Below are 13,663 nucleotides of genomic sequence, written 5' to 3'. Positions count from 1 at the left end.
TGGCGAAACAGGCTTACAAAGTGCAGGCAGACCGACACAGGAGGGTTGGGGAAGACATCCGGGTAGGAGACTGGGTCTGGTTAGCAGCCCAGGCAGTTCCGGCCAGATCGTTGGCCAAGAAGAAGCTCGGGCACAAGCAGCTAGGGCCTTACCAAGTAGAGGCGCAGATCAACCCAGTGGCCTTCCGGTTAACACTCCCGGAGGGGTCCAGAATGCACCCGGTCTTTCATAGATCAGTGCTCACACCCTACAAAGAACCCCACAGGTTTCAGGCACCAGGGACAGCGCCAGACCCGCTCAGGGAAGCGCCCAAAAAGGGGGGGTCACCGAGAAGGGGGCCACTCAACGAAGCCACAGAGATTTTAGACTCAAGGTGGGGGGAGGACGGGATTGAATATCTTCTCGCCACAGAGGACACCCCGGCCAGCGCCAACAGGTGGGTGCCGGATTACACATTGGAGGAGCAGTTGCTCAAGGAAGAATTCCATACACTTTTCCTGCACAAGCCTATGCCGGCGGGCTTTTTCGATGATTGTCTGTTCACACCCACACTCTCGGCCAGCACTTTCCAGGGTTTCTCGTCAGCGGAGGACTCGGCTCCGGGAGGCAGCTCCCCAGAGGGCTCGCTCTCAGGTTTTGGCACGGGGGGATCTTATTGGTGGGAGGACCAACCCGAAGTGGGATGGCGCAGAGACATGCCGGAGGGACCCTGGGAAGTGGCGTCACCTCAGGCGACAGGGGGAGAAGGGGTTGTGAGTGATTTGAGGGCGGCCTCAGATTTCGAACACACCGCCCAGGAGATGGAAGCGGAGGGAATCGCAGTCGACGAGCCCATGGAGGACTTTCCGGACTTCTCACGATGGCTGCACGCCTCGGGGGACGAACTGTATCCTGAACTCACCCCGACAACTCTAGAGCACCCGGAACCCGCCCCTGAAGAGGGGGAGGGGGGGCTTCGAGGGGGGGATGGATGTCAGGGGCTCAGAAGGAGAGACACAGGAGGGGGAGCAAATGGAGAGTGAGGAGGAGGAGTACGAGGGGGGCGCAGGCAGTGACAGTGGCCAGAGTTATTCCACAAGCCTCTCTAGCGAATCGGAGGACTCACAGAAGGGAGCGTCGGTGGCCAGAGCGAGGGGGGCTCCAGGGGGGAAGCCCCAGGAGGAAGGGGCCAGCGGGGAGTCCCTGAGCAGCAGTTGGAGATCAGGACCAGCGTCTCCACCAGAGCGCAGTGGGGAGGGGGAGTCCCAGGAGTCGGGACCAGTGTCCTCACCACCAGAGGGAGGAGAGGAGTCAGGTTTGGCAACGCCCACATCAGGAAGCGGGGAAACGGTCAGAAGGAAAGTCACCGGCTGGGCACGCGCGCCAAGTTCAAATGTACAGGAGCGCGGCACAGCGGGGAGCCCGGGAAGGGAGCCGGGTCCTAAAGCCCGCCGGAGGGAGGGGCAAGACTCAGGAGGCTCAGCGTCAGAGGAGTCCAGGAAGGAGGGAACCCCAGAGGGCAGAAGGATTCAGCGAAGGAAAGAACAGCGTAAGAGGTGGAGCCGGGCTAGAATCTTAAACTGGTGTGGGTGGAGCAGTGAGTCAGAGGGGACTTAGCCGGTCTAGCGTCGAGACGTGGGTCTGCGCGCCCAGAGCTTGGAAATGGAAACTAAACTTTAATAAAGACTTTTGTATATAACATCCACTGGGCGTTGGTCCTCTGTGAGCTGGGACCTAGCGGCAGTCCTGACAATTATTATTATTATTATTATTATTATTATTATTATTATTATTATTATTATTTGGTGTCACTTCTATAAGGTGTTGTAAGTCTTCATAGAATTGGTCAATTTCAGTTTCTTCAGCACCAGTAGTTGGTGCATAAACTTGGATTACTGTGATGTTAAAAGAGACCTTGGATTTGTATCGAGATCATTCTGTCATTTTTGAGATTGCATCCCAGTACAGCTTTCGCCACTCTTTTGTTGACTATGATGGCCACTCCATTTCTTTTATGGGTTTCTTGCCCACAGTAGAAGATATGATGGTCGTCCGAACTGAATTCGCCCATTCCCGTCCATTTTAGTTCACTGATGCCCAGGATGTCAATATTTATTCTTGCCATCTCATTTTTTACCACATCCAACTTGTACTTGAATCTACTTGTACTTGTCCTCCGCTCTTCCTTGTTGGACGCCTTCTGACCTGAGGGGCTCAGGTCCTCTGCTCTTCCATGTTGGACACCTTCCGACCTGAGGGGCCCATCTTCCAGCGTATCCTCCAGGTTATCCTCACACAATTCCCCCCCCTGCCGTTGTGCTATCAATGTTGTAAGTGTTTTATTGGTGTCATTTAGAGATTCCTATTTAACTTTGTTTTGTAAAACAAGATCATTATATACAGAAATACCATCTGCAAATTGCTACACTATTATATCTGTATAACTCATTGTACGATACACACGTTTTATCAGAGTTCAAATGTGCTGAATCTTCCCAGCATTCAAGAAACATCAACTGGCTCTGGAATTAAGTCTGAACGGACTTAATTTCGTTCTTTCCTTTTTATGCCATCTGTTCCCTTGGAGATCCCTGTCTAATCAGCTGGTTTGCTTCCCCATTCAGCCATGGCCAGGTCTGACATCACTTTCCAGGTAGTGGACATTGCAGGGCCACAATGGGATATGATACGATCTCCTGATAGAATCAAGCTCAGGGGTGACTTTTGAAAAGCTGGAGAACTTCCACCCACCGGAGGTCTAGAAATGTATGGATTCAGCCTTGACGCAACATTGAGGCCATTTCTATACTCATAGAACCACGGTTCTCAGGGTTAAAAAGCAGATCCCAACCCACATATCATGATGCCTAGAACAACTTTCATAATTTGGGGACCACCTTCCTGAGACTTTCCTGGCCTCCAGCAGCTGAGGGTGTGGAATAGAAGTGTGGAACCAGCTCTTTTTGCTTGTTTCATTGTTGTTTTTTATTGAAACTTTTCAGCATATGATACCATAAAAAAACAAACAAAAGGAAATAGGAAAACAGCCAAAAAAAGAGAAAGCTCTCCTTTTGCTTTTTCATCACTTATCATTTCTCTATGTTGTGTTTTTAGCAAATGCTCTCAGAATTAGTCTTTGTTGTGTTTCTCGTTTTTGCAAAGATGGCCCTTCTAAGAATTGGCGAGGTGGAGGGGTGGGTTGCAAATGCTATTCTTACTACTATTACAGTTACTATCATGATTTACAGTTATCATGATTTACTTTTGTATTCCTGCCATTTCTTTTGCCCCTGGAAGGTGCTCATATGGATGCAGCAGGGATTTTGTGACGACAGAATGGGCAGGAGCGGGGGCTGATGCCGTAGCTGGTGAAGGCATACTGCCAATGGAGCAGCCCCAGGTGGGTGATCAGGAGCCGGCAGTAAGCGGTGAAGGTTTTGGTGAGGAAATGCCAGTAGAGAGCTCGGTCCAGAAACCAGATCTCAGAATGCGGGGTGACAACTGGAAGAGAAAAGAGAGACTATTAGACCGCAGGATGAGAAGAACAGACCACCCCACCTTTCAAGGGGGTTTAATAAGGAACTCTGAGGCCTAGGGATGATGAACTGGGCCTCGGTGCTTTATACAAAGGTGTTTCCAAGGGAAATTCATCCTCTGAGGCCCTTCTTCGGGTGTCTCCTCCACGAGAGGAGGGTGACCACACAAGAATAGGCCATTTCTGCAGTGGCTCCCTATTTGTGGAAGGCTCTCTCCAGGGAGGCTCGCCTGGCACCTTCACTACCTATCTGTAGGCACCAGGCAAAAATGTTCCTCTTTAACCCAGCCTTTGGCTGATTGACATCTGACAGCTTTCTAAATGTGTTGGATGGGGGGATGCTTGTTTTTCTTCTTATTTTTATCATGCATTTTGTCTTTTTTATATTGCAGTTTTAGGTGGTAAACTGTCCTGAGATTTGTGGATTAAGAAAGGTATGCAAATTTTAATAATAATAATAATAATAATAATAATAATAATAATAATAATAATGAAAGATGAAAGATGAAAGCCAGGTATAGCTTGCTTCAGGAAGACCTCATCACAGGCCATGATAGATGTCAGCCTTTGTCAACCTGGTGCCCTCCAGATGTTTTGGACTACAAAGCCCATCACTCTCAGCCAGCACAACTGTATGGTGCTAAGAACAGTAGTCCAAAACATCTCCCACAAAGGCAAAAGCTAACTGGGGTTTGCAGACGGGGTCGATTACTGCAGGCAGCTCTTGGGCTTCTGGTGTTCTTGGTGTTCAACATACATGGTGTTCTTGTACACAAGGCAGACCTTCCCATTCCCTCTGCATGGGTTCAGCTCAAACACCAGGCTCCGCAAGTCCAAGTGAGGTTTCTCCAGCTGCCCCGTTATCTTTGGGGAGAAAGAAAAGGCTGGGTGAGGCTGAGTTTGGATGCAGGGCAAGGAAAACTCAAACCATGCAGTTTGGGAAGCTGGGAGTCGATGGGACTCATGTATAAGGTCACAGAAACTTTTGGTGGGGCAGCAAGTGGGGGCGGAGAGGGGGACTCCCATGGACAAAGGGGTGAGGTGCGGCAGTATCTCCTTCATCGTCAGTGTCCTCCAAGTCAGCCAGTATGGGGGCACTGGGCAAGGTGTAGACGGGCAAGAGAAAACATTTGGTCAGTTTGGGTGTCAAAATGGTTTTAGGGAGTCAAAATGGTTTCAGGAAGGTTTTCCTGTGCTGCTCCAGACATTGGTACATTTATGAACATTATATATATATATATATATATGCAGGTTTTGGTGTCCTCGGGTGTCTTCCCGTGTAAAAGTTGGGGTGTCTAGGCGACGTTTCGACGAGGTCTCACTCGTCATCTTCAGGCTGGTGCTTTCGGCTTCTTGTTACTGGAACAGAGCGGGATCTCAATGTTTGAGTTCCTATAAATACTGTAGAGGGGGTGTGGTGTCTAGCCTCCAATGTTCTGGGCAGAGAGGAAGTTCCCAGGCTAGTGTGCCTTTTCTTCTTTTGTTCCTTAATTACTTGAGAGATACCTTGAGTGATTTCTTGAGTGATATCCTGAGTACCACTTAGGTGGGTCATTAGGTGTGGATTAGTTGCTAAAGTCTTTGTGTCTTGACCTCTTGAACTTTGTGAAGAGTTTTCCTGAGAAGATGGCTGTATTGCACTTAGTTGTGCTTTGGCTTGGCTTCGTGTATAGGGGCGAGCTGTGGTTTTGTGGCTTGTGTCTATGAAATACCCTGCAAAGTCTGCCCAGCCACGTACATTGGACAAACAAACAGACGAATAAATGCACGTATCGCAGAACACAAGAATGCCGTCAAAAAAGAAGAAAAAACTTCCTCTCTTTTCCAACACATGAAAGAAACAGGACACGAAATTAATTTTGCAGATTCCAAATTGCTCTTTAACACGGAACATCACCACAAGAGAATAATCATGGAAGCCATCGAGATAGAGAAACACCCTCACAACATGAACAAGCGTGACGACACATCCCGCTTGCCAGACATCTGGAAATTAGCCCTCCCCACAAAAACTGACACCAGATCCAGAGGCACACAGAACGCCAACACCAATCAACCACACCAGACCCAAACCCAGACCCTCTCCACAGATGAATTACTGACACCATCCAGTAGCCAATCCATGGTGGCACCTCCAGATGCTGCACCCCCCTGCAATCCCTACACAGATCTGGCTGACACAAGCCACAAAACCACAGCTCGCCCCTATACACGAAGCCAAGCCAAAGCACAACTAAGTGCAATACAGCCATCTTCTCAGGAAAACTCTTCACAAAGTTCAAGAGGTCAAGACACAAAGACTTTAGCAACTAATCCACACCTAATGACCCACCTAAGTGGTACTCAGGATATCACTCAAGAAATCACTCAAGGTATCTCTCAAGTAATTAAGGAACAAAAGAAGAAAAGGCACACTAGCCTGGGAACTTCCTCTCTGCCCAGAACATTGGAGGCTAGACACCACACCCCCTCTACAGTATTTATAGGAACTCAAACATTGAGATCCCGCTCTGTTCCAGTAACAAGAAGCCGAAAGCACCAGCCTGAAGATGACGAGTGAGACCTCGTCGAAACGTCGCCTAGACACCCCAACTTTTACACGGGAAGACACCCGAGGACACCAAAACCTGCATTCCTGTACCCGTGAAAATCTACGAAAGCAAATATATATATATATATATATATATATATATATATATATATATATATATATATGACCCTAATTTTTATTACACTTGCTTTTTGCAAAAAGCAAGTGCCTAACTGTCATGGCCGCAGACATGAGTGCTGCTGCTGAAATAGGGATTTTTCTGCTGCTGAACAGCTCCCTTTTCATTGCCCCACTTCCCAAATTAAAGACAGAACACAATTTAAGCAGAGGAAATAGGTGTGTGGATGCAATTGTGATCAGATAAGAATGTCTTTATTTCTTGTGCATTTCATAGCATTTATATACTGTTCGACTATGAGAAAAACCCTCAGAGCGGATATCGATAAAATGATCAACAAAAAGTTAAAAAGAGCTATTTAAAAACATTCAAATCCCTGGCTGGTTCACAGCACAAAAACACAAGGGGCAAATGCAAAATACTCAATAGTGAAATAAAAAAATAAGGTCTTATATATATAATAAATGTTCATAAATGTACCAGGCAAACACGTACATAAATATATCAACCACATGGCTGAAGCAGCGCAGGAAAACACCCATGAAGCCATTTTGGATCCCAAACTGACCAAATGTTTTCTCTGCAGTCAAAGGAAAATGGAAAAGCCTCCCCATTGTCTTTTCCTTCACAAATCCTGTCTTAAGGGTATGTCTGTGTATGAATAGGGTGAGCTCAGGAACTAAGTATTTATCATTACGAAAGACTGGCCAGGCTCCCCAGGATATCCAATCAAGTAAGCATTAACAGCTAACAACTCAGATTTCTGGTAAACAACGCACTCAGATTTCTGTTGTAGACAACCCCTTTCTGTGATGTAGGTGTTTCTGGGGGGTGGTCTTGGACTCCAGGGCGGGCAATTTAAAATGTCAATATAAAGGCGGGCACACCTAGGTTCTGGGTCCTCCTTCTCCTGCGTGTGAAGGGGGCACCCTGTTGCAACAGTTCAATAAAGATCAGGCTTACTAGCAGCTTTGTATATTGTCTGGTTGGCCTCTGTTCCTTTCTCCAATTGATGGAGAACCTGCAAAGGACTCTATAAGGACTCTTGTGTATAAGGGAATAAGGGCAGATTTTCATTTATTAAGATAGAAACAGGAACAAAACAAAAGCCAGTCTACCTGACGGGAAGGGACCTGGGGGGGGAAGGGACTGGAAGCATTGTCTGGTCTACTCAACTACCTGGTCTACCTACTGCAGTGCTGGGAGATGCTGGTCTACCTGGTGGAGGGGTTGGCAGCGTTACCAGGTCTAGCCCCATTGTGACCCTGATCTACCAGCTGGAACTACCTAGCAGTGGGGACTGGAATGACTGCCCGGTCTACTCACTGGCGAGGTTCAGGCTTCCTGGTCCCCTTTGGAGGACCCCTTCCCGGTCTACCGGCACCTCCAGGTCTACCCAGTCACATGGGATGGGGAGACGAGTGCTCTCCGGCCTACTTGCTGCGGAGGCTGGAGCTGCTCGGTCTACCGGGTGCTGGGGGAGGCGTAGACTGCCCGGGGTAGTCGTGAAGCCTGCCAAAGGCGCCCGGAAAACATCCACATAATAATAATAATAATAATAATAATAATAATAATAATAAATTTATTTATTATTTATTATTTATTATTTATATCTGCCAGAGTTTCCCCAGCCACCATGGGGAAACCTTCATAAAGGGTTAGTTTCGTGGCGACAGCTGCCGTAGAACTCCGTGAATTTGTAGACTGCCGCTTTGCAGCGGAGCAGCAGGGAGGTGCTCTAACCCACATAATCCTCACATAAGGCTCACATAATCCTAATCCTAACCCCCTAACCCTCTAGTCCTATCCCTGGCCCTAACCCTAACCCTAACGGCATTGTGTCATTCATTCCGTGTTTTTTGGTGAATATGCTCTCATGTGTCTTTGGGTGTTGCGCCATTTTTGGACGGGGGAATGCAGGTCCCTGAGACTCTCACATCTTACTGAACATTTGGGTCTTCATGGAAAAGGCCAGTGGAGGTATGAAAAACAAAATGAAACAACTCTGTTTTTCTCTGTTTCTTTTATTAGAGACAAAATGGCAAACTTATTATTACTATAATTAATTTGTGAAAACTGTAATAATGCTGTTTCCAACTCAAGTAACTGTCACTTAAATAACACACAGGCAAAAAGAAGAAATTGTACAAGGAATTAAATAAGTTGAAAGAAATGTGCAGACTTAATAAATAACAAAAAAATGCCTTTCAGATAAAACAGAATTCTTGAGGTGTTGTTTTTTTTAAAATACTCCCTTAGATAAAAGTAACCTGGTACAGTAACAAAAACACAAAAATATTAAAAATTGATTTAACAAATGTATTAACATTCTCCAATATTCCGAAGTGCTTAGCCCATATAATATTTACATCATGGAATATTTTATCAGCAGGCAACACAGAAAGGGAAACCATTATCAATCACAGGAGATGTTTTGGATATACATATATTATCAATATAATAATAATAATTATTGATTTATTGCATTAGCCGTGTGGCCATAGCATAATATACATAGAAATGCAATAAATCGATTATTATTATTATTATTATCAATATATATAGACTAATTTCCTCCCATTACTTAAAATTATATTAATTAGGTTAATAATATACCTTCAATATATTTTTAAAAATATATTACTGTCAACTGGTTCTCTGCTGTTTAAAAACAACTGTAAGTCCTTAGTGTCTGCAGCACAGTCTTCCTACATTTTTATTGAAGAGTATGAATACACCATAGTTCCAAGATGGTAGATACCTTCAAAAATGGCTCCAACAAGATTGTGTTGCTCGGGGGGGGGGGGGGGGGAATATAGATTGCAACTGTGTACACTCACGGATACTGAACACATCACTAGGAGCCAGTCGAGAGATCAGAACACACCAGTCTCCCACCCCATAAAAACCTTTCATGAGGCAGTTTGGTAGCAACCAATGGCCCAGATCCTAATTCAAGTGCTGTTCTTTGCAGGATGTGATCTTACTCTTTCTAGCACCAGCTGCAAACAGGATATATTTCACAGATTCCACACACAGGACAGTTCAAATTTAACACTGCAATTTGAAATGTAACACTGCGATTTCCAAAACTCACCTCTGCGGCAAACTCAGTGTTTTGCATCCCTGCCAAAACTACAAGATTCCTTTTTACACCCACTTGGTACATGGTCAGAATAGTGCTTTTGCAACAGCTTAAGATTTATAGCAGCTTTGCACATGCACACAATCTTTTAAAAAATAAGATATAAAAAAATAAAATAAGCAGAGTCGGAGCACCCTTTGGGTGGGTGAGCACCCGATTCTACCTTCCCTTAAAGGGTCCTTTTAAAAAGCTCCCAGGATATTTGTGTCTCTTGTCTCAACAACCTGAGAAAGAGACAGGTGGTGGTGTGGGGATGGGTGGGTTGGAGACAGAGGACTCAAACTGCAGTTCAGTGCATGCACAGGGATTATTGGGAGACAGAGTTTTTCACACAACAGATCAACATGGTGCACAGTGTGAGCTGTCCCTATTCTCCCTCCCTATGTTGGAAGTATGGAGGCCCATAGCATTGCCTCAAGGGCAGTCCCCTCCTCTGCACACAGTCACAGCTCAACGATTGTCAAGTACTGGTGACCAGTTTTATGTCATTCAAACTGGATGGGTGACCAGAAACCACAACAAATTTCCTTCCAGTGATAAAGCAGTAAAGGTGGTCAGAGTGCAAGACCACCTCACTCATTCATTCATTCTCATGCCCAAACGAACACTAGATAAAAATATATATTATTATTATTTCAACATACTTCCAACGTCTTCTGATGTTCTTGCGATTCTTATAATGTCTTTTTGTGCTTGCAAAAACTATGAAGGAAATTACTTACCTAATTTCCTTATAATGGTTTCAAGTTCCTGACTTTATTACAGGTTAATTATCTTCCTATATAAAGATGCAATCACTTAGCTGTGTTGATTCCATTGCAGGCTCTTCTCCTCGCCTCCCCCACAGCTCTGCTGAATGAACTGCCAAGCCCTGAAGAGCATAGGAAGTCCAATATGGAACAATGGGCTGAACAGAAAAGCCTACAGTTTAATCACCATCCATGTCACTTTTACATGTATGCTTTAAATTCCCTCCTGGGGTGTGCAGAGGAGACAGAAGTCTCCAAAATTTAATTTAGCTTAAGGAGAAATTAAACAATGTGCAATCTAAAACAGCATCGCCACTAAAAATATATTTAGGGTTTTATAAGTCTCAATTTTCAGAAGCCCACGCATATATTTCACTAATGTTTCCAGTAGTGAAATGCCAAAACATTTCAGTCATTTTCCTTCCTGTTATTCATCTATTTTCCCCAACCATCCATGAGAGGTGAATGGCATTTGAGTCCCTTTGAAATATGAAATCATGGCTCATCTGTGTTTCAACAGGACTTAAATACAACAAATGCGTCCCTTGGATTCTTCTCTGCACACACAGCAGTTAAACTAAGACACTGATAACAGATTAAAAACAAACCTATAAAAATTTGAGAATATTCTAGAGCACAGCAGAACTGAAATCAAATGAGGTCATATTCATTTTTTTTTTTTTACTGCTATTGGGAATTTGCTAAAATGAAAATAGGAATTATTACATTACAGAGCGTTTTAGCTGCCTCTGAAAAAACAATAATCTAAACCTAGGCTATTTTAAATAATAGCTTACTCAATGTTTACAAAAATGAGGTCATTGCACAGCAGTTTTTAAAATTCACATCCCCTTCATAAGAGCGGATCCAAAAAAGAAAGCAACGCCCTGTTCCTTCCAATGATAAGTCTGAAACATAGCGCCAACACAAGGCTGTGGGTACCATGCTAAGAAGGCGTAGAACTAACTGAAGGAACTAAATGAACTAACAAAGGTAAGAAAGAAGGGGAAGTCCAAGTGGAATGTGCAGAGGCAGCCAGACACATTTGGCTCCAGGTCTAGCCAAACAGACTAGAGGACCCCAAGGAGTCATGTGGCCTCTTCCAGGCAGGAGGGCCAAGGGGCTTTCTGTGCATGCTCCGAGGATGCACCAACCCAAGGCAGCGGTTTCTCTTAGCAGGGACTCTGCAAGTATGATCTAAGAAACAAAGGATCTGAGCAGAATTTTAGGATACAGAGAACACAACTTAAAAGAATTTTGGTGCAAAGAATGCACCAAAGAATGCACAGGGGCACTTTAGCAACCCTAAAATGCAACCATGGTCAGCAGACATCCTTAATCCATAGTTGCTGTGGTTCCAAATTCCTTAACTCAGAAGCTACTTAGAAGAGGCAGAAAACATTTCAGGACTTCTTATTGTATGGAGCCAAAAGGATGCTTGCCTGGAACCTCAGAGTGCCATTTCCACAGGGGGGAAAAGCCAGGAGTTGGCCTGTGAATTGGTTGCCCAAGATTCATGTCCCAGAGGACAGTTTTCGAGGTTCAGGGCAACAGACTTAGCAGCACTCTCAAAAAACTGTAACCTGGAATGTATTAAAATGCAGATAATGAAGATAAGTTTAAGTGCAATTTGTCAAACAAAAGGAAAAAATGCATTCCATTCCATGGAGAAAGTGTCTAGATGGTTATCACAAATGAATGGGAAGCCCACTCAAAGCTGCTCCACCCCAGCTCCTTAACATGCAACTCCTTAACAAGCAAGAGGACAGAGAGTGATGCTCTACAACAAATTCTAGGACTGGGGGACTTTAGCTTGCTTTTCTCGGAGAACACAATTTTTGGGCTGCAGAAGCTGTGCACAACCAACCATACAAGATGAACCAAGCTCTTGACTTGTCCAATGGAAGGAACATGCACACAATAAATAATGATGGAGCCCTGGGGAGGAGAGCATCAATGCAGAATCATATGCTACAGAATGTCCTCCCTTCAAGATCCAGTCCAACTAAAGGCGACTTCCAATATTATTCTGCAAAAGTGATTAACTATTTGAAAATGTGGTGGTTAGCCAATGGTCATTTTTCCAGTCATTTCTGCATGACCCCCTGCATGACCCCCCAGGTGTCACTCTCTCTTCCTTTCTGCTGGTTCCCTCCGCAGTTGCCTGAGGCTGACAGCATCCCTTGCAAGACAAGATTGTCAGGGCGACACTTTGGGACAGCAAAGAATCCACATCCATCTGCAACCCAATCCAATAGGATCTTAAAATTGGATTTGTTTTAAACATTTTCAAAAGAAAGTGCCATTGGCCAGGAATGGAGAGAAGCTGATTTTGCATTCCCCGTAAACCTGTCTAACAGAACCAGCAGTAAAAAATATGTAAAAGGAAAAACCCAGGAAAAGCACACACAGAGACACTTACACAACTGAACAACACTAGCACACACACGCACACAAAAACAAACAAACAGTTTCTGCCCATAGCTCATCATCATCTGCTGTCAAGTACAGTCCAGCACGAAGTGTTTGTTCCCCTAGAAGCAGCAGCAGGAAACATTTAAAACCACAGGACACATAGTTCAGTCCATTCCAAGGACATGGGAAAAGGAGACATGTTGTTGGTGGCCAGCAGAACAGAATGTGGATATGGAAGTCACTGGTGATGTCATGGGAGGAGTCAGTCCACCCTGGAAGGTGGCAACTCTTTCCACAGGTCCAACACACAGCCCCATGGCATAAAAATGCAGTCATGAAAATCAGGTAGTTGCCCATTCAGATTGCAAGTCTACAGTATGCACCTGAAGAAGTTATTGCAAATAAGCAACATTTTCGGGGGCTGCCCTGTTGGGAGTGCAAGCTGCCTGGGAGTGCAAGACACTCCTTTTGTCTGCTCTGTTGTTGGCAACAACTCCCCTCCCCACCCCCTGGTTGCTGCATCGGCCTTCTCTGAGGCCTTGGTCCCTGTGCCACTATTTTTTGAGCTCAGCACTTGCCCCATAGCCCTTCACCCAACTCCGGGGAGTGGGCAAGGAACTAACAGCGATGCAGCGACAGACAGACATCCCCTTCAATGGCACAGCCTTTCCTTGCCTGGGTCCTAAAGGCCGTTGCTGTTCCTGTGGCTGAGGGGGGGCTTGGAGAGCTCCACAACTGCAGAGCGGGATTTATTCAGGAACTTGGGTGCCCGACGTAAGAGCAGCTGTGCTTCTGTGAATGTTTCGGTCAGTTCCTTCTTCCATTGTACAAACTCTGGGTCACTCTGGGGAAAAACAAATGCACACACACAAAAATCAGTTTTTTCTTCAGAATCCATTGTACCAGCAAGATAACTACAACTTGTCTCATACAGTTTTGAACTCATTGAGGAAAGACTCTTGATAGAGATAGAAACAAACACTACCGGAAGTTGGGAGCCCACAGCTCAGTGGAGCACCTGCAGAAGGTCCCTAATCTGACTCTTGGAATGCCTAGTAAAATGAAGAGTGGGGAAAAAGTAACTCTGTGCCTCAGATCCCAGAGTGTCACTGCCAGCCAGTGTAGGCATTATTGAGCTAAAGAGTCTGACTCCAGCAAGTTCAAAGTTGCT

General features: G+C 45.2%; 1 protein-coding gene and 1 pseudogene across 6 annotated transcripts in view; both read right to left on the bottom strand.

The window, feature by feature from the left end:
* Positions 1-3,280: 3,280 nt before the first annotated feature.
* LOC310830577 (tubulin polyglutamylase complex subunit 2 pseudogene) lies at positions 3,281-7,441 on the bottom strand (annotated as a pseudogene). The gene is made up of 3 exons: positions 7,427-7,441; positions 4,268-4,378; positions 3,281-3,499 (listed from the first exon to the last, which is right to left on the bottom strand). The product of its transcript is annotated as a tubulin polyglutamylase complex subunit 2 pseudogene (transcript).
* A 1,539-nt stretch (positions 7,442-8,980) lies between these two features.
* GRK3 (G protein-coupled receptor kinase 3) overlaps positions 8,981-13,663 on the bottom strand; it is a 161,512-nt gene continuing 156,829 nt past the window's right edge. For all 5 annotated transcript variants that reach the window (XM_083710117.1, XM_083710118.1, XM_083710119.1 and 2 more), the window contains one exon: positions 8,981-13,336. In XM_083710117.1, the coding sequence (XP_083566243.1) occupies positions 13,175-13,336 (162 nt within the window). In that variant the 3' untranslated portion in view covers positions 8,981-13,174. The remainder of the gene's footprint in view (positions 13,337-13,663) is intronic.

This window comes from Podarcis gaigeae, assembly GCF_964106915.1.
Source record: "Podarcis gaigeae genome assembly, chromosome: 13".
Classification (NCBI taxonomy): domain Eukaryota; kingdom Metazoa; phylum Chordata; class Lepidosauria; order Squamata; family Lacertidae; genus Podarcis; species Podarcis gaigeae.
This window is presented reverse-complemented; position numbering and strand designations above follow the sequence as displayed.